This window comes from Natrix helvetica (genome assembly GCF_964273705.1).
Source record: "Natrix helvetica genome assembly, chromosome: 2".
Classification (NCBI taxonomy): Eukaryota; Metazoa; Chordata; class Lepidosauria; order Squamata; family Natricidae; genus Natrix; species Natrix helvetica.
In genome coordinates this window covers 295,703,873-295,725,677 of record NC_138552.1, presented here as the reverse complement: position 1 = coordinate 295,725,677, position 21,805 = coordinate 295,703,873, and the positions used below count along the sequence as shown (strand labels likewise).

The window sequence follows — 21,805 nt, the reverse complement described above, 5'->3', positions numbered from 1 at the left end:
TGTCCGGTTGGAGAACGGTAGAACCGGAGGGTACGGGACCTCCAAATTGCTTGGTTTTTTCCGGGTTTTGTCCAATGGAGTCTCCCTCTCTTCTCCAAAGGAACTTAGAACTGCAAGGGTCCTCCAAAGTAATTTAGTCCACCCCTCACCTCGAAATCATTTTAGATAGATGGCTCTCCAGCCTCGGTTTGAAGATCTCGGCGGAAGAGTTTTCGCTGGCAACCTCAGGAAGGGCTATCTTTTCTTTCACCGGACATCTTTGCGATCGCTCCCACCTCTTGAGGACTAGAAGCTTAAGAGAAGGCTTTAAGAAAAAAAATACAGGATTTGCTTCCCCAGGGTCGGGCTAAACCGCCTCTCTGTGACCACCCCAGATTAATGGGGTCACCATCCTGCAGTGAAAAAAGCCAGAAAAATGTAGAATGTTGCTTCTTTGAAGCAGCCAGCTAGAAGCCATGATTAGTGTCCAGAATTGTAAGCTAGTTAAAAGAAGCTGGTTAGTCGTAGGAGAGCTTCCCCCTCCCCACTTTCTCCTTGGTCACTAAATTGATTTCTTATTTCATTTGTTCGATTGGTATAGCTTGCCCTCCGAATGTCTCTGGGCGAAGACGTGCGTTAGAAATACGTCGATTTTGTCTTTTTCACAACTACCTCTTCCCCAACCCAGATTTAGTGTGTGTGTCTGTGCAAAACAAACTTCAGGGATTGTGCGTGGCTGTTTTGCACACCCGGATCCAGACGTTGCATCGTGTTAGGGTCAAATTAGGACACGTTCAACCGCTCGCCACGCATCCTCGGAGACACCCCCCCAAAAAAGACAAGATGTCGACCACCGCCTGCCATCCAAGCCCTGTGTCGCAATACACAAAGGGGCGGGGCTCCAATTGCATGGATCAGGTGGCCATCTTGACTTTTTTGACCCCTGATGGCATTCACCAACGGTTTGGGGCCTCCCCGTTCTCCAATGATTCACCATCTCTATCCTTTGTTGGTACGGTTCTCCTCAGGAGCAGGCATCAGGACGTGGTCAAGATGGCGGCCACCACAGCAGCATCAAACCACTGCCTGCTTTTTTATCCCCAGCGATCATTCTTTTGATAATACCCGGCGGATTCCACTGGATCCCACGGATTTTCCCAATAAAATGCGTTCAGCAGCACACTAGTCCTCTACGAGGCATTCCCAATTGCTCCGGAGCCCAGAAATGTTGGCATCCCGGGTATAAATGTGATACCTCTCAACCTTGTTGACTTAAAGATGTGTGGACTTCAACTCCCAGAATTCCCCAGCCAACTGGCTGGGGAATTCTGGGAGTTGAAGTCCACACAGAGATATACAGCATATCAGCACAACCACCAATTTCTACGACCCACCGTTTATTTTTACGGTCATTTTTTTTTTCAGTCCTTGGTGGTTGCCAAGTTTTCCTTCCTCTTTTGTCCTCCTTTAAAAAAAAAAACTTTGCACATGTGCCAAATTTTGCCAGAAGTGGTTTCTCCCCCTCTCTTTTCTCCCCCTCCGCCCCACTCTTCCTCAACTGGGTTTTTCTCAACACGGGCTTAATACTTGCCCTCCGATTACAAAAAACCACCGAGAATTTGCATCTTCCCATCTTGCGAAGGAGGAGAATGGCAAGATTCGAACTGAGGGCACACCAGAATGTACGGACTCTGGGCAGCAAATTTGGCCAAGTCTGGTTGCGCTTGTCATCAAGTTTTTATTTAAAAACACACACACACACACACACACAGACCAGATTAACGTTATTGAAGCCGTTAGCGCAGGGTCTGCCTAATATTTCTATTAAAAACATTTTCTTTCCAAAACTGCCTCGGTGTTGTGTGTGATTGTGTGAATTTGCTGTCCTTCCTCCTGCCGGGAGGAGTTGACAGACATGTGTTATGATTTTATTTTCGTTTGATGGGAGTCAAAGGCCCTTGGGAGCTAAGGACAGATCCATAAGTTTTATTTTAAAAAATCTTTTTTGAATTAAAATCTTTTTTGAATTAAAATATTTTTTGTAAAAAAAATCACATTTTTAAAAAAAATTACAATTTTTTAAAATGAAAAACTAAAATGATTTTTAAGAAATTTATTTTTAAAAAAGTAAAATTTAGATTTTAAAATTTAAAACGGGACACAAGATCCGATTGTGGGATCTGTGCCAGAGTCAAATGGGGGAGAAATCTGCGAAAAGACTCTCCTGCTGTTGAGATTGGATGATGACTTGCTACAGGTTTCAAGAGGGGATTTTGACCTTGGTTAATCTCAATCTTCCAGGGGAATTTGGACCAACTGTTAAAGACTATGGACAGGAGACCACTAGGTGATCCCGTGGCTTTTAGGTTTGACTGAGAAGCTTAAAAATAATCCCACCCGATAAAAATCAACATCAAGACATGTTCAAGGAGTCATTAGAAACCCATAGAGATGTTTCAATAGAACCACAAGCTTTTTAAATGTCATCTATTTCCTGGCAGCGTAACGGGATTTTGATGGGCAAACACCAGGAGATTTATAGAGATCGATGTTTAAAAGTAATGGAAGAACAACATTTTTTTCTGTCAAGGAAAGGGGGTGTCCATGAACTCAGAAGGAGAAACGTTTGACAAAAGGAAGCCGCCTTTCCAAGGCTTAGGTGGAAGTCCTCCCCCTCTTAAAGCATGCTGGATTGGGGATCCTGGGAGTGGAAGTCCATCCCTCTTAAAGCCTGTTAGATGGGGAATTCTGGGAGTTGAAGTCCTCCCCTCTTAAAGCATGCTGGCTGGGGGATCCTGGGAGTGGAGGTTCACCCCTGTTGGATGGGGGATTCTGGGAGTTGAAGTCCTCCCCTCTTAAAGCATGCTGGCTGGGGGATCCTGGGAGTGGAGGTTCACCCCTGTTGGATGGGGGATTCTGGGAGTTGAAGTCCTCCCCTCTTAAAGCATGCTGGCTGGGGGATCCTGGGAGTGGAGGTTCACCCCTGTTGGATGGGGGATTCTGGGAGTGGAAGTCCACCCCTCTTAAAAGTTGGCAAAGGGGGCCTGAGTGAGATGGCAGCCTTCAAGGCTGAACCTCCGAGCAAACTACAGAAGGGATGACAATCCCTTGAGGAAATCCCGGCCATAAATTTCTCCGTGTTTGTTTAAACCCACAACCGAGGAAAGCCCCACACTTTGTTTTCAATTAACACACCCGCAGCAGCCAACCTCCAATGCCGTTATAAACAATTTGGACTTTGAAGCTTCTCCTTCGTAATAAAATGTGATTGTGTTACATTCAAGCTATGTGGTTTTTTTTGTAGAGATTCAGCCCAAGGTGAATGATCGTAAATAAAAGAAAGCAGCCGCATCTCGGAGCCACGTTACAGGAACTCGCAGAAATCATCAGCCATATTAGGAAGACGTGTTCACCGCACCGAAAACATGCATATTTAGTGATTTATTGCATCCTTCTCGCATCCAAAATAAGCTTGTTTGAAGTGCTGGTTTCTCTCTCTTGGGACGCTTACATCCTGCCTTCTGTTCAGCAGGACAAAGGATCCAGCCAATTTCAGAAATGCTGAGCAAGGTTTGGGCCTGTTCAGCCCTTGGATGGCACACCACCAGGAAATCCCCAGAGGAGGCTAGACTGGGAAATGCAAACAATAAAAGAATTACACAAAACGTGAGGAAGAAAGCAGTTGTAAGCCTATAACTCATTGCAATCGGGAAAAGTGAATCGGTGTCACCAAATAACAGAGTTGGAAGGGGCCTTAGAGGTCATCTAGTCCAACCCGTTGCTTGAGCAGGAGGCCCTGGCCTAGACCACTTCAGACAGGTGGCTTTCCAATTATTCTTAAAAGCCTCCAGTGAGGGAGCACCATGACTTCTGGACGTAAGCCGTTCCATATTGATTCATTCTTCTCGCAGTCAATGACAATACAGAGTTATTTCGGAAGGGACCTTGGAGGTCTTCTAGTCCAACCCTCTGCTTGAGCAAGAGACCATTTCAGACGAACGGCTGTCCCAGTCTCTTCTTAAAAGCACCCAAAACTTCTGGAGGCAAGTTGTTCCACTGGTTAATTGTTTGCGCTATCAGGAAATTCTGCCTTACTTTGAGTATGGATCTTAGAATAGAGTAGAACAGAGCTGGAAGGGACCTTGGAGGTCTTCTAGTCCAGCCTCCCGCTTCAGCAGGAGACCATAGACCAGGGATGGCAAACCTTTTCAGCACCAAGTGCCCAAGCTGGAACATGCGTCCATGCATATGCGCTGGAGTGCCAGAAACACGAAGACCAGCTGGCTGGCATGTGCATAACTCTTTTTTGGCTGGTTTTGGGGCTGATTTCTGGGTCATTTTCAAGCTGTTTTTTGTTTTTCTGCCAGAGCACTGAAAAACTGTCTAAAAATAGTATGAAAATGGCCTGGAAAACAGCCTGTTTTGGGGGCATTTTTGGCTGTTTTCAGGCTGTTTTCTGGTGCTCTGGCGGCCGGCGCATATGTGCATACCAGAAGCCTGAAGAGCAGCTGGTGTGTGTGCCCACAGAGATGGCTTTGCATGCCACCTGTGGCAAGCGTGCCATAGGTAGGCCATCCCAGCCCTAGACCATTTCAAACAAGTGGTTGCCCAATCTCTTCTTAAAAACCTCCAGTGATGAAGCACCCACAGCTTCTGGATGTCCAACTCAGCTTCAGGGGATCAAACCCCATATTAAATTCCAAAGTCCATCAAATCTCCAGAAAGGGCCTATGAATGGCAGTCGTAAGTTGAGGAACTGCTGATATAACCAACGGTTCACAATTCCCAAGGAGCCAAGCAAACCTTTCCCACTGTTGGGGTTAACAGCTGAATGCCTGCAAAATGAGGTTCAGTTTTAGAAAAATATTCAAAACACTTTTAAAAATACATCTTCCTTTGGATGTTTGAACGCTGCCATTCAGCAATTTACTTCTCTCCATTTCAGTTGCTTTTGGTTAGAATCCCCCTGTTGACATTAGGCATTTTTAATTTTTGACTCTTTGGATTTGAATGGTTAAGGCAGACCTTTTATTGCAAATTACGATCCATTGCCACCTGCCAAGATTGGAAGGATTGCGGGAAGATAAACATTGAAGGCATAAATTCCCAGCAGTTTTGAGTCTTGCAAAAGTTCCCTTTACCAACGGTATTAAAAGCTTATGAGAAGGCGAGGATCATCCTGAGGTCATCCAGCCTGATCGCTCTCTGCTGTTCCTGTAGGGTTCCGGAACAAGGACATCCCACCTCATTCCCATGCAAATCCTGATCCAATCAAATCCAAGATGGGAAACTATCTTGATCTGGGTTTCTCCATCTTGGCCCTTTTAAGGGGGGTGGGCTTCCACTCCCAGAATCCCCCAGCCAGCAGGCTTTAAGAGGATTGGACTTCCACTTCCAGAATCCCCCAGCCAGCAGGCTTTAAGAGGGGAGGGCTTCCACTCCCAGAATCCCCCAGCCAGAATGCTTTAAGAGGAGGGGGCTTCCACTCCCAGAATCCCCCAGCCAGAATGCTTTAAGAGGGGAGGGCTTCCACTCCCAGAATCCCCCAACCAGCATACTTTAAGAGGGGTGGACTCCCACTCCCAGAATCCCCCAGCCAGAATGCTTTAAGAGGAGGGGGCTTCCACTCCCAGAATCCCCCAGCCAGAATGCTTTAAGAGGGGAGGGCTTCCACTCCCAGAATCCCCCAGCCAGAATGCTTTAAGAGGAGGGGGCTTCCACTCCCAGAATCCCCCAGCCAGAATGCTTTAAGAGGGGTGGACTCCCACTCCCAGAATCCCCCCAGCCAGCCTGCTTTAAGAGGGGTGGACTCCCACTCCCAGAATCCCCCCAGCCAGCCTGCTTTAAGAGGGGTGGACTCCCACTCCCAGAATCCCCCCAGCCAGCCTGCTTTAAGAGGGGTGGACTCCCACTCCCAGAATCCCCCAGCCACCTCCTGTAATCCTTTTTCTCTCAATCTTTGTTGACCTGCAACAACACAACCGCAGTATTTCGCTTAATAAATTTGGCGAGGAAAGTCGTAAAATGAAGCAAAACTCACTTAACAGCTGTCTCACTTAGCAACATAAATTGTGGTCGTAAGTCAAGGACTACCTGTACTCATGACTTAGCTACTGTGTTCAGACCAGGCCAACCTTTCCAGTTTTATTTTGCTATAATTTATTTTTTTAAACATAATTTTTAAAATTTGTTTCCAAAGTTCCAATTCAGATCGTCTCCTGCTGGATCAGAGGCGTAAATAAACCCCAAGAAATAGAGAGGTAAAATAAACTCACATGATATGCTTCTCAGTTTCCAGGAATTTCCAGCTTAATCTATATATATATAAAAGCCAAATACCACTCACTCATCACGAAATCTCCAGAACCGTAAAGCATACAAACTTGACATTTGGCATGTTATGTTCCTCTTGGCTTCTAAGTGATCGCTAAGAAAGGATTTTTAAAAAAAAGATTTTTCATAATGACCATCAGATCATTAGTATTTCTTATACAGTAATTAACATGCTCTGATGCTAAGGTGTTCTACTCCCCCTCCCCACCTGAAAAGAACTCTGTTCCAACTGCCAGTTGCCTTATATTAACATGCTTTGATGCTTAAGGAGTTAGATGTTCTACTCCCGCTCCCCACCTGAAAAGAACTCTGTTCCAACTGCCACATACCTCACATTACGTTACCTCAGTTCAAACTGGCAGACGTTCCACTCCTTCACGCAGGAACGGTCTGGGGCTCCTTACAGTACTAAACGTCGGTACCTCACCAAAATGTCTACGCCTTCAACCTCTGGAACTGCTTCTGGACTCAAGGCGAGCGGGAGCGATGTTCCCTTATGCGTTTCAATCACCGACCACCACCGAGCCAATGGATTGAACCGGATTTCTCTTGCGTAGCCTGATCACATAGTTTGATCACGAAGGACGAGTATCCAGGTAGTGCTAAATATTCATTTCCTTCCTTTTCTGTGGAATTCAGTTGCAGCATTGATAGAATTATCCTTTTACCCTCACAAGAACTATGCGGTGGGTGGGTGGGTGGGAGGGCTGACGTGGCTACGGTAGGGAAGGGGGCATTGGGTGACAGAGAGGGCTGACCCCTTCACAGCCCTGTGGAGTTGCTAAATCGCAAGCGTCATTCTCCTCTGGCCAATCTGCTAGGGAGGTGGTAACACCCGAATTTGGGTCTTCAGAGAGGAAAGGAACCAAGATTGAAAAATTAGATTTCCCCCCCCCTGCGCAAATGCCCATCTCAGAGGACCCGGGGGGGGGCATGCATGCCCACCATCCAAACACCAGGAGGGGTGTGTCTTTGCAAATTGGGACAGAAGTTGTGGGAGTTTTGTCACTGGAAGCTTTCAAGAAGAGACTGGACTGCCCTCGATCAGAAATGGTGTAGGGTCTCCTGCTTGGGGAGGGTGGGGGGTGGACTAGATGACCTCCAAGGTCCCTTCCAACTCTATTCCGATTGAAATGGTATCAACCCATGGAACTAGATGACTAGACTAGATGACCTCCAAGGTCCCTTCCAACTCTTGTTATTCTGCTAAATCTCTGTCTCTTAAAGATGCCAGTTTGAGAAACAAACAAAGCGTTTGTTGAAAAAGCAGCTTAAAATTCTCTTACAAGCAGATCTGTTGAGTATTACAATACAATACAATAGTAGAGTTGGAAGGGACCTTGGAGGTCTTCTAGTCCAACCCCCTGCCTAGGCAGGAAACCCTATACCGTTTCAGACAGATGCTATCCAACATCTTCTTACATGTAAGTTCATTCAGGGACCGAAGTTACAATGGTACTGAAAAAGTGACGTATGACCATTTTTCACACCTACGACCATTGCAGCATCCCCATGGTCACATGATCAAAATTCAGATACTTGGTTCATATTTATGACGATGTCCCGAGGTCACATGATCCCTTTTGCGACCGTCTAACAAGCGAAGTCAAGGGGGAAACCAAATTCACTTAACAACTGTGTCACTAACTTAACTGCGGGGATTACCTTTAACAACTACGCCAAGAACGGACGTAAATCGGGCACATTTCCCTCAACAGTTTCGCTTAACGACATAAATGTTGGCCTCCATTGTGCTGCTCGGTTGAGAATTTACCCTCTTGAGTATTATTTACACTTAAACCAACCAACCCCTTGAATCATTTGTTTACTTGCATGATTTTGCAACAATTTCATGCTTTTAAAAATAAAAACGCCTAATAATTGTTTCCTGGGGAAAGGACGGATGATGGGAAAATCCGGCTCAAAAACCCAATTAGAATTTTATAGAATCGGGAAGCTCCTTTCCGGTTAACTTCGAAGCTGACTGTCCCTGAGAACTGAAGGTTAATGACACCATCATCTTATTAGGCTAATCTCCGTCCTCAACTTTATGACTCTGGTACGGGCTGATTTGAACCTTTGGCTTAGGAAAAAAAAGGCAAATAGGAACTGTCTCGCACTCGCTACCTCGTGCCAGGAACAGGGGGGAAAAATGAAAGTCACTACCAATTGTGCGCCTCGTACCCGAGATCAAGTTTCTACAATGCATTCCTCCTCTTCTTCTTTTTTTTTCGTTTTAAAGTTTTAAAAAGTTTTAATCTATATATATAAAATGGCTCTACGTGTGTGAATGTGTGCATTCCAGCATAACTCTGGAACGCCTCAAGCAATTTCAGCCAAACTTGATACACAGATGACTTACACTCTGGAGAAAAATACTGTGGGGGGTAAGACACCCCTAACACCACTCGGGGGGTGGGGTGGGGGATGTTTTGTTAAGATACAGCCTGTTGTGCCTTATAATGGCTTCTACTGTACAGCGTAGTGGAGTTGCCATGGTAACGGCTTCCCAGTACTCCACAAGGGGGCTCCCTCTGGTAAGGGGGAAAATGCAACATTACAAATTATGTTTGGTCTGGACATTTTCCCCCTATAAATAAATACCTGGGCAACGCCGAGTTATCGGCTAGTTAAACATAAAAAATTCAATGTCTACGTAAAACAGTGTGTTGTCTGGGTACAGTTAATTTTGAGAGATAGTAATCATAATAACGACAGTAATATTCATAATATTAACAGGGATCACATAATCATAACAACAGTATTTGCTCATCCATTTTAGTGAGCCTTCCCTGTGTAATTAATCATTCTCTTAATGCTTTCAAATTTCTAACTTCTGTTTCTGCTAGTTAGCCATTGATAAATTAAAATTAAGAAGAAAGAAGAAACGGAATTCTTTTCAGCATGGGATTTGTTTTATCAACACATTCCTCTTCTGACAAAGTATCTGTATTTGTCTGTCCATCCATCCATCCATCCATCCATCCATCCATCCATCCATCCATCTATTTTTGTCTGTCCATCCATCTTCTTATCTATCTATATCTGTATTTGTCTATCCATCCTCTATCTATCATCTATCTATCTATCTATCTATCTATCTATCTATCTATCTATCTATATCTCCATCCATCTATCTATATCTGTATTTGTCTATCCATCCATTATCTATCTATCTATCTATCATCTATCTATCTATCTATCTATCTATCTATCTATCATTTATTTTTATCCATCCATCCATCTATCCAGCCACCATATCTGTCTGTCTGTCTGTCTGTCTGTCTGTCTGTCTATCTATCTATCTATCTATCTATCTATCTATCTATCTATCATCTATCTATCATCTATTTTATCCATCCATCCATCTATCCAGCCACCATATCTGTCTGTCTCTCTGTATTTGACTATCTATCCATCCATTATCTATCTATCTATCATTTATCTATCTATCTATCTATCTATCTATCTATCTATCTGTCTGTCTGTCTGTCTGTCTGTCTATAATTTATCTATCTATCTAACTATCATCTATCTATCTATCTATTCAGCCATCATAACTGCCTACCTGCCTGCCTGCCTATCTATCATCTATCTATCTATCTATCTATCTATCTATCTATCTATCTATCTATCTATCATCTATCTAACTATCTATCTATCTATCTATCTATCTATCCATCTATCTATCTATCATCTATCTATCCAGGCATCATAACCGTCTGTCTGTCTATCTATCTATCTCCATCCATCCATCCATCTATATCTGTATTTGTCTATCCATCCATTATCTATCTATCTATTTTATTGATCCATCCATCAACCCAGCCACCATATCTGTCTGTCTGTTTTGTCTATCTACCCATCCATCCATTATCTATCAAAATATCTATCTATCTATCTATCTATCTATCTATCTATCTATCTATCATCTATCTATCTATCTATCATCTATCTATCTATCATCTATCTATCATCTATCTATCTATCTATCTATCTATCTATCTATCTATCTATCTATCTATCTATCTATCTATCTCTATCATCTATCATCATCTATCTATCATCTATCTATCTATCTATCATCTATCTATCTATCTATCTATCTATCTATCTATCTATCATCTATCATCTATCATCTATCTATCTATCATCTATCTATCATCTATCTATCTATCTATCTATCTATCTATCATCTATCATCTATGTATCTATCTATGTATCTATCATCTATCTATCTATCTATCTATCTATCTATCTATCATCTATCTATCTATCTATCTATCTATCTATCTATCATCTATCTCTATCTATCATCTATCTATCCAGCCATCATATCTGTCTGTCCGTCCGTCCGTCCGTCCATCCATCTAGATTGATAGATATCTATCATATCTGTATTTGTCTATCCATCCACCTACCTACCTAGGGTTTTTTTTTTTTGAATTTTAGAACCGTTCCCCATCTGGGTTTCTGGTTCTCTTTGCCGCTGTTTTTACCTGTCGCCCCAAAGCGTCTGTCTGCGGATCAGTTATCGTAAATATGGCAACGGTGTGGCAGTCGCAGCAGGAAACCATAAGATACAGAACCGGCAACTTCAAAGGAGCGTAAGAACACCACCACACTATTCTGGGGAAATGGGCGGAGGCCTGGAATGGAATGGAGAACTTTGCTACATTCTGATGCGTTCAAAGGCAACTTAAGGGCTGAGCCCGTTTTTATGACTTTATGGCTTTCCATTTTACAGCCGAGACTCGTTTAATCAGCAATTGAAGACAACTGCAAATAAAAATAAAATAAAAGCATGGCTTTCTTGGGCCAGGCAGAAGCAGCTGTTGGCTGCCACTTTAATCACCCTGATTAGCCCCGGAGCAATTCTTTGGCTAAACAGCGCCAACTTCCAGGGTTTCACCAGACCGTAAAACAAAGAGACGACCAGGCGAAAGCCCAAAAGCTCGTCGCAAAGGCGGATTTGAGGCTTTGCAAAACCCGCCCTGACCAGAATTGCGCCTTCTGGGTCCGCCTGGCTCCAGATCATGTGAAAGGGGTTTGGGCGTGCAAAGCTAACACGGTTTGCGCGCTGCTTTTGAGGGCTTTTGCACGAGAACCGGAGCCGGGCGAGGGAGGTTTAAGACTGCAAATCCGGATTAAAGCCGGGACGGCTGCCCTTCTCACGTCCCCTCCGGCCGCTCGCTTTGCTTAGGTGGCTTGGAAGACGCAGGGATTCGCTGGCCGCCTCACCGCCGGCAGGGGAGGATGGGTAGGGTGGTTTCGTAGCGCAGCCGGCAACGCCCGGCCTGAGCCTTGGGGAGGTTGGAGCATGGGCAAAGTGCAAATCTTTCTGAGCGCGCACAAAACGCAATTCCTTCTGGACATAGACAAAGTGCCACTCCTCCTGAGCATGGGCAAAGTGCCACTCCTTATTAGCGTGGGCAAAGCGCAATTCCTTCTGAGCATGGGCAAAGTGCAAATCTTTCTAAGCATAGGCAAAGTGTCGCTCCTGAGCATGCAGAAAGCGCAATTCCGTCTGAGCCTAGCCAAAGTGCCGCTCCTTCTGCAAGCAACTTAATTATTTTTATTAATTCTGTCCGGCCCGGACGCCCCGTCTCTTTCGGGGCAAAGCACGAAGCGTCCTGGAAGAAGCGCCTCTTCCTCGTACTGCCTTGTCCCGGCCAGGCGCTTCAACCAGCGGACCTCCTTGGGGGAACGACTCTACGGAAAGGGAAATCTCTGCTCCAACAACCCCGCGAGGTAGGCCGGCCGAGTCACAAACTCTCCTCCCCACCCGGGCACGGATGAGTGTCCCGGCCACCGCCCGCTTCCCTCCTCCTCCTCCTCCTCCTCCTCCATCCGGGCCGGGCGCTCAAATTGCAGCGCGGCCCGACTCGGGGATTTACGGGAGGAGGGCCCCAGCCAATCAGGGGCCGCGCTCGCCTCGGCCACGCCCCCCTCCGGGCTCCATGTGCCTTATAGACGCGCAGCGGCGCCTGCCTGAGCCAAAGGCGAGCGAGCGCCTCGCCGGGGAGTCGCACTGGGAGCTCGCTGTCCATTCGAGCGAAAAAACCGCGTCCGGAGCGGGGGCTCCCAAACCCACCCGCGGGCTTGCAGCCATTCCTTGCCCGGTTGTGCCTCCTCCTGCGGCTGGAGCGGGGGCGCGTCTACATGGCCTCTGGGTGTCCCTGGCGGGGATGCGCGGAGCGCCGCCGCTGAGCCCGAGTCGGGGACCGTCCTCCGTCGGGCGGCAGGCGGTCCCGGATGGCCGTCCGCGCGATGTTCACGCTCTACATCGTGGTGGAGCTGCTGATGGCGGCGCTGGCCATCGCGGGCAACGTGCTGGTCTGCTGGGCGGTGGCGCTGAACAGCCGGCTGAAGACGGCCACCAACTATTTCCTGGTCTCGCTGGCCGTGGCCGACGTGGCGGTGGGGCTGCTGGCCATCCCCTTCGCCGTGACCATCAGCGTGGGCTTGACCACCCACTTCCACGCCTGCCTCTTCATGGCCTGCTTCGTGCTGGTGCTGACCCAGAGCTCCATCTTCAGCCTGCTGGCCGTGGCCGTCGACCGCTACCTGGCCATCAAGATCCCGCTTAGGTAGGTGGGCGTCTGTGTGTGTGGCCGGGCTGGGCGGGCGGGCGGCTTCCCTGCTTGAGCCAGGAAGGGTTGGACTAGAAGGCCTCGGAGGGCCCCTTCCGACCCGGTGCGTCTCTTAGCGCCTGCCTGAGCCAGGAGGGGCTGGGCTAGAAGACCTCGGAGGGCGCCTTCCGACCCGGTGCTTCTCTTAGCGCCTGCCTGAGCCAGGAGGGGCTGGGCTAGAAGACCTCGGAGGGCCCCTTCTGACCTGCTGTGTCTCTTAGCGGCTACCTGAGCCACGAAGGGTTGGAGTAGAAGACCTCGGAGGGTCCCTTCCGACCCGGTGCGTATCTTAGCGGCTACCTGAGCCAGGAAGGGTTGGACTAGAAGACCTCGGAGGGCCCCTTCCGACAGTTTTGTTTTTAGCTGTTGCTCCCCAAAGACTGGAAACGGAGAGGAGTGTATGTGTGTGAGCGTGTGTGAACGATCAGGCTGCCGGCCACCTTCCAGCATTGGGTTAAAGAAGAAAAGCCGGACGGCCAGTCCTTTTCGGATGCTTTGATAGGTGGGGTTGGGCTGGATGACCTCAAGGGGTCCCTTTCCATGCTAGGGATTCCATTTGACGGATAGGATGCAGAATCGCTTCCAGGGCTGCGTAAAGAGAGTCAAGATGGCAGCTATGACAATGTTGGCAAGGGGATGGGGGCGTCTTTGTGGCAGCCCCCCCCCCTCCGGCCTTGCTTCTCCATTCCAGAGGCCCATAATTCCCTGCCTTGGATTGTAAACTACAGAAGGTCCTTAGACTTACAACCATCCGTGTGTGACGATTCGAACTTACGACAGCACTGAAAAGAGTGACGTGCTCAAAATTCGGACACTTGGCAACTGACTCGTATTTATGACGGTTTCGTGTCCCAGGGTCGCAAAATGGAGCAAAACTCCCCGGTACGACTGGAACAAAAAATGTTGGGCTCAATTTGTGGTCGTAAGTGGAGGAATATATATGACACACCCCTCCCCCATGTGTTTCAGCCACATAAAAGCCCAGCGGGGGCTCTGGGCAAGACCTTAGCTGCAAAGATTGTAAGCTAAGGTAGATTGCTCCTGCACAAGAAGAGCCATTGCTCTCTTCTCAAGGAGGCTTGTGAATAATCGTAAACAGAAACTGACAGGCATCACAACCATCAATTAGTCGATGTCTATTATTAGCCTCACACAACTCTCGGATTTACACAAAAGACGGTGTTGCTTTTGTGTTCTTCAGATTTGCAGGTTGCAGGAAGGGGGCGCCACTGTCTAATTCAGTCTTCCCCGACCCGCTTTGTGCCCATTGGCCAGATGAGAAAACTGAGGCTGAGAGAAAGGAGGCCACCCAGAGAAGCATTGCACGTGTCTCAGCAGAGCAGGGGCGCAAGAGGGGGGGGAAACCCCTCAATCAGGAGGGCAGGCAGGATTCCTGGGAGCTGTGGAATTCACTGCCACTGGAATTTACGAACTCAATACTAGTCATGAGACGGGGTTGAACAACTCCAGAGGGCCAAGGGGGTCTTTGCCAATGTAGTCCTCGACTTACGACCCCAGTTGAGCCCAAAAGTTCCTTTGCTAAGCAAGAGAGTTGTTAAGTAAGTTTTGTCCCATTTTGCGACCTTCCTTGACATGGTTATTAAGTGAACCATTGTGGTTTTTAAGTTACTAGAAGGTTGCTGGCTTCCCTATGGATTCCTGCTTGTCAGAGGTCGCAAAGCGGGGAATCCCGTAACCATCGTAAGTACAGCTAGTCCTCAACTTAGGACCAAGTTCTGACTTTGCTCATCCCATTGTTAAATGGGACGGTTGTGAAGTGAATATTTACCCCTTTTACAAAATTCCGTGCCACAAATGTGTTCAGCGAATCCCTTCCGTTGTTAAGTGAATCGCACGGTTGTTAAGCGAATCTGGATTCCCCATTGACTTGGCTTGTCAGAAGGTCGCAAAAGGGGATCGCGTGACCCCAGGACACTGCGACCGTCGTAACTACGAGTCAGTTGCCAAGCGTCTGAAAATGTTGATCATGTGACCACAGGGGGATGCTGCAGCGGTTGTCGTAAGAGTGAAAAACGGTCATAAGTTGCTTTTTTTCAGTGCCGTTGTAAATTCCGATTGCCGCTAAACAAACTGTTATAAGTCGAGGAGTAGCTGCATGAAAAAAAACACACACACAACATTCCTGCCAGGTAGGTTAGGCTGAGAGTGGCCAAAAAGGCAATTCGTGGCTTGGTTCACACAATAAGCTAAACCTAGATTCCCCAACTTGGTTTGTATAACCAAGCCAACATCAAACCTCTGATGGTTTCCCTCCAAAGAGTCCCTTTTTTCCCGTTGTAACTTTGAACGGTCACTAAATGAATTCATTGTTAAGGACAACCTGTACTCCATCAATTCATTCACAAGAATGGAATCCTCAAGTGGAAAATCACTCTGGAGATCATCCAGCCCAACCCCGCCCACTGAAGCCTCCCTGATGTCTCGCAGTCCAGCTTCTTGAACCCACAATCCTACAAAAGAGAGAACAGCCCCCCACCTCTCCAGGCCTAGGTGGGGGGCTCCCTCTTCCCAATCCCCCGGGATGAAAACTCACTGTCCAAGTTCACACAACCTACCAAGATAATCCTCAACTCACCAAAGTTAATTTAGTCAAGTTTTAAAAGTTGGCCCCATCTCTCCCCACCTGTTCGTGGTGGTCCTCCTTCTCGCTTGTTTACCTCTGGTGGGAAGAAAGACCCCTGGCTGTTTCTCACGGGGGGGGGAATTCCTAGGGGATGCACCCACTCCCCTTTCGCAGATGTTTTAACTTGTCCTACACCCATTTTCGTGGTGTCCTTTTGCATCGCTGATCCTTAAACTCCCTCCTTGTTATCGAAAGCGGCTTGCCTTTGGACCAACATCCCAGAGGGTCTGCCCAAAAATATAAATGGGAATGATATCCCCCTCCCCCTATTCCCCCCCTCCCCTCCCCCAAAACCAAATTTACATTATTGTCCCAAATACAGCAGCTGTTTCCCCCCCCCCCCCCCCCCCGCAACATCTTTGGAAAAAGATGTTGGGAAAACTTCTTTTCCCAACTGTTGCTCCTTTGCGTGCAGGGGGGCGTTCGTTGCAATTTTTGCAAATCGGAGGTTGTTTTTTAGACAGCTGGGACTAGCAGTCCCATTAGCCACAGCCGGCTGGGTATGATGGGGGTTGCAGTCTGAAACCTAGGCTGGGAGTTGTCTTTCTATCCTCAACTGCAGAAAGGGCCAGGAAGGAGAACTAAACGGGCACTTAACTGCCAGCAAAATATTGTAGAATTGCACAATTCTGCAAAAGGAACGTCTGCTTCCAAATGAGGTGTTGTTTTTTTTGCCTGATGGCACAAAATTTTAATTTCTTTTAATACTGAAGTTCTAATTGGATTTAAATAAATACATTTAAATAAATGCCAATAATTAAGTTGTGAAAAACACAAACAATTGCAGTTTAAAGTAAATGGAAACCATTAAGTTTTAGGTAAAAGGAAACGGTTGGATTTTAAATAATTAGAAACGGTTGGGATTTTAAATAAATGTGAACAACAACATTTTTAAGCAAATGTAAATAATTACATTCGGGATTCATTTAAATAATTGCATTGGGAACTCATTGAAATAAATTTGAAGGCCCTCAAATGATTAAATTTTTAAGAAATAAAGAAATGTAAATGATTGCATTTTAAATAGATTTAAAAGGTTGCCCTTTGACTTTGCTTAAATAATTATATTCTGGATGCATTTAAACAATTAAGATTTAAATGATTAAGATAAATTTAGATGGCTAAATTTTAAATATATTTCAATAATAATTATTTTTTAAATGATGAAATCGTAACTCAATTTAAACAATTACACTTTGAATAAATGTCACGAAATTTTAAGTAGATTAACATGATTCTGTTGGAAAGACATGTAAATAATTACATTTAATTATCAATTAAATACTTCTTTCCTTCTTTCTTTTAAATTGCCCCTTCCCTTCTTTCTTTCCCGCTTCCAAACCGTTCAACAAAAACATAAGAGATGCTAGAATAAATATCCTTTTCCAATGTAATCCCCACAGGATTATGGGCTGGGAAAAAACCCTGGTCTGGACTCAGCCAATTGATGCCCCGGAGGAATTGCAAAGATGTGGGATATATATTTCCTTAGTAGCATCCCCAGAGTCATGCGATCGAAATTCGGAAGCTTGGAAACTGGCATGTACTTACGACGGTTGTGATACCCAAGTGATCATGTTTTGGGACCGTCTGACAAGCAAAGTCAGTGGGGAAAACTTTTTCAACGACGGTGGCGTGACTGCCTTAAAAATCATCATAATAAAAAAAAAAACCAGATCCAATTGTTTACAATCGCCTCGGTTTTTTGTGTATTACAATTTGGCAGAAAGTTGCTCTGTTTTCCTAACTTTGGCAGGACGGGAAAATATCTATATTTGGGTGTGTAATTGGTGTTTCTGGTGTCATCTCGCAGCCGGTGCCCGGGTCAACCGTCTCTCTCTCTCTCTCTCTCCCTTTGGCTTTTGCCAGGATCTTTTCCAAAACATCCTTTGGCCAAAAAAAAAAAAAAAAAAGTTCAGTTTTCGCATCTTGTGGCAGGGAGTTCCACCGGCTGTGCTTCCCCCAGTGTCTGTTTCAGCCCGCCAATTGAAAGCCGTGATGATGGCACCAATGACACAAAGGTGAGGAATCTGGCGCATGTTGGGTCACAGGAGAGGAGTTAATCGGATGGCCAGCGTTTACTTTCAGCCGGGATGAAATGGTCACCCGCCGATTACGGAGGACAAAGTATGGATTAAGAGCTCATCCCTAAGACGATCCTGGATTGTTCCCTGACCCTCATCCGCCTAGTTTGGGGTTTTTTCAACCTTCAAGAGGCCTGGAGCCCAATTCCCAGAATTCAGTAGCTAGCTTGTTGGTCGGGGAATTCTGGGCGTTAAAGTCCCCAGGTCTTGTAGTAGCTAAGATGGAGAAACGCTGCTTAGAAATTCAGTGGAAAAATGTAGGCAGAATGAGGCCACAGGACTCTGGACATATCTGTCAAAACACTTGTTTTCCTTTCTTTCTTCTTTTCTTCCTCCCTCCCTTCCTCCTTTCATTCCTTCTTCCTTCCTTCCTTTCTTCCTTCCTTCCTGCCTTCCTTCCTTCCTCCCTCCTTTCATTCCTTTTTCTTTCTTTCTCCCTCCCTTCTTTCTTTCTTCCTACCTTCATCCCTCCTTTCATTCCTTATTTCTTTCCTTCTTTTTTCTTTCTTTCTCTTCCTTTCTCCTTCATTCTTTCTTTTTCTTTCTCTTCCTTTCTCCTTCATTCTTTCTTTTTCTTTCTCCCACCTTCACTCACTCCCACTCTTCTTCCTTCCTTCCTTCCTCCTTTCATTCCTTATTTCATTCTTTCTTTCTTTTTCTTTCTTGCTTTCTCCCTCATTCTTTCTTTCTTTTTCTTTCTTTTCTTTCTCCCTCCCTCCCTCCCTCACTCCCACTCTTTTCTTTCTTTCTTTCTTTCTTTCTTTCTTTCTTTTCCTTCCTTCCTCTTTCTTTCTTTGTTCTTTCTTTCCTTCTTTCTTCCTCCCTCCCTTTCTTCCTCCATCCCTTCCTCCCTCCCTCCCTCCTTCCTTTCATTTCTTTCTCTCTTCATTTCTCACTTATTCTCTTTCTTTCTTTCTCTTTCTTTTTTCTGTTTCTTTCTCCCTCCTTCATTCCCCCTTCCCTCTTTTTTGTTTGTTTGTTTCTTTCTTTCTTTCTTTCTTTCTTTCTTTCTCTTTCTTTCTTTTTCTTCCTTCCTCCACCCCTCCCTCCCCTCTTTCTTTCTTTCTTTCTTTGTTTCTTTCTTTTTTTCTTTTTCCCTCTTTTCTTCCTTCCTTCCTTCTTTTTCCCTCCCTCCCTCCCTGAATCATGTGGTATTTTTGGAGTCGAAAACAACTTGATGGCTTCATAATCAGCCAATCAATAACTTTTAGCAAGAAAATAAAGAGAATGCAATATATCCCAAGAGTAATGATTTAATATCAAATATGTTTTCTTCAATGAGCTTTCTGAACGGTCTCTGCAAAAAAAAAAAAGTGGTTTTTAAAAGCTTCTGCAGGACATTCCTAAAAAGGGGGGAGGGGGTCAATTTGAAGGGTTTTGTTTTCCCATAATGGGGTCCCAGGAGGGACTGGTGCTATCTACAATTGGCTCTCCCCCTCTCCCCTCTCCAAAATGGGGGGAGAGGGGGAGGTCACAACTCACATTTTCTAGAACTTTCTTGGATGGCTCAAATCCTGCAGGAACAGTTGGTTGTGCTGGCCACTCCTGAGCAACAGAATCAGAGAATTGGAAGGGACCTGGGAGGTCATCTAGTCCAACCCCCTGTCCCACCAAAGGATCCTCTACCATTTCGGTCACAAATTGTAATCACGGAACTGCAAGACGCTCGCAACTCTTGTCAATACGAGCCGGTGGTCAAGCACTCGAATTGCAATTGTGTGACTGCGGGAACGATTTCAAGGCCAGGCCGTAACTCACTTTTCCCACGGCTGCCGTAACTTTGAACCTAATTAAACAAATGGTCGCAAGTCGAGGACTAGCTGTAATTCTGAGGAGTGGTGTGGGACTGAGTTGCGAGGTCTCTCAAAAGCAGGAGAAAGGAATTTGGTTGGCTCCCTGGCTGCAGGGAACACGGCAAGATAGTGTGAATAGTGCAGTTGGAAGGGACCTTGGAGGTCTTCTAGACCAACCCCCTGCTGAAGAGGAGACCATATACCGGCACTTTGCAACAGTGGCAAATATACAGGTAGACCTCAATCTTACGACCACAATTGAGCCTGACATTTCTGTTGCTAAGTGAAACAATGGTTATGTGAGTTTTGCCCCACTTTACGACTTTTCTTGCCACTGTTGTTAAGTGAATCACTGCAGATGTTAAGTTAGTAAACCGGTTGTTAACTGAATTTTATTTGCCTCTTGACTTGTCAGAAGGTCACAAAAGAGGATCACACAACCGTCATAAATATGAGTCAGTTGCCAAGCGTCCGAATGCAAACCAAGTGACCATGGGGATGCAGCAATGGTCATAAGTATGAAAAACGGTCATAAAACAGGTCACTGTTTTCAGGGCTGTTGAAACTTTGAGTGGTTACTAAGGAAACTGTTGTAAGTTCCAGACAAACGGCTGTCCGACCTCTGCTTGAAAACCTCCAGTGATGAAGCACCCACAACTTCTAGTGACAAGCAGTTCCACTAGTTAACTGTTAGGGAAATTTCTCCTTAGTTCTAGATTGGTTCTCTCCTTGATTGGTTCTCTCTGCCATAAAAAGAATCAACATTAACTTTGGGGATGTGAATGGAACCTGAGGTAAATCTTCAATTGAGTCAACCTTAGACTCATAGGGCTAGAAGGGACCCTAGAGGTCTTCTAGTCCAGCCCCTTGCTCAAGCAGGAGACCCTATGCCATTTCAGATAAGTGGCTGTCCAGTCTCTTCTTAAAAACCTCCAGAGATGGGGAAGGAAGAGGGAGGGAGGGAGGGAGAAAGAAAGAAAGAAAGAAAGAAAGAGGGAGGATGGGAGGAAGGAAGGAAGAATAACCACATAACAAAGGAAGGAAGAATAATCGACTTGGAAGGGACCTTGGAGGTCTTCTAGTCCAACCCTCTGCTCAAGCAGGAGACCTTATGTCATTTCAGACAGGTGGCTGTCCAGTCCCTTCTTAAAAACCTCCCTTGTTGGAGCACTCACAACTTCTGGTGGCCAGCTGTTCCACTGGTTAATTGTTCTGTCAGGAAATTCCTCCTTATTTTGAGTATGAATCTCAGAATAACAAAATAACAGAGTTGGAAGGGGCCTTGGAGGGTCTTGAAGGAAGGAAGGAGGGAGGGAGGAAGGAAGGAAAGAGAGAGAAGGAGAAGGAAAGAAAGAAAGAGGGAGGGAAGGAAGGAGGGAAGGAAGGAAGGGAAGGAAAAATAATTGAGTTGGAAGGTCGCTTGGAGGTCTTGAAGGAAGGAAGGAAAGAGAGAGAGGGAGGAAAGAGGGAGGGAGGAAGAAAGAATGAGGTAGAGAAGGATAATTGAGTTGGAAGGGTCTTGAAGGAAGGAAGGAGGGAGGGAGGAAGGAAGGAAAGAGAGAGAGGGAGAAGGAAAGAAAGAGGGAGGGAAGGAAGGGAAGGAAGAATAATTGAGTTGGAAGCTGCCTTGGAAGTCTTGAAGGAAGGAAGGAAAGAGGGAGGGAGGAAGAAAGAATGAGGGAGAGAAGGATAATTGAGTTGGAAGGGACCTTGGAGGTCTTCTAGTCCAACCCCCTGCTCAAGTAGGAGACCCAGACAACTGGCTGTCCAGTCTCTTCTTAAAAACCTCCCGTGATGAAGCACCCACAGCTTCTGGTGGCAAGCAGTTCCGCTGATTAAATGTTTTCACTGTCAGGAAATTTCTACTTATTTCTAGATCAGATCTGTCCTTAAATTTATGAAGTCAAAACTCGGCCGTATGAATTGATATGCTGAGAAATTGGCGAGCTTGATTGAATGAACAGCTGTTCTCCCTTATTATTATTAGACAGGAACTTGGGCCGTTGTTACTTCAGCTGTTCTACGATGCCCTAAAATGGGAAATTAAGTTTTTATTACTTCCCCCAACCCCTCAACCCCCCCCTGAATAAAATGAAGTGATTTTATTGGGGGAGCAAGGGGAAAAAAAAGAAGGGAGCATTTATTTTTAAGAAATAAATAACAGACAAAGCCAAGAGGGGACTTTGCAACTTTATAAATGCAAGGAAAAAATAACAATCCAGGTATTGAACTTCAATGAGGTCGGAAACGTCAGTGGTGCAATGAGGTTTGTGGCAACATTGTGTGCCTCACGGTGCCATTGTGTGAGCGGACGAGGATGTTGTGTGCTTGTGATGTTGT

General features: G+C 45.8%; 1 protein-coding gene across 1 annotated transcript in view; it reads left to right on the top strand.

The window, feature by feature from the left end:
• Positions 1–12,534: 12,534 nt before the first annotated feature.
• The window catches only part of ADORA2B (adenosine A2b receptor), a 14,608-nt gene continuing 5,337 nt past the window's right edge, over positions 12,535–21,805 (top strand). Inside the window, exon 1 of the mRNA XM_081945487.1 lies at positions 12,535–12,902. Coding sequence (XP_081801613.1) covers positions 12,568–12,902 — 335 coding nt within the window. The 5' untranslated portion in view covers positions 12,535–12,567. The remainder of the gene's footprint in view (positions 12,903–21,805) is intronic.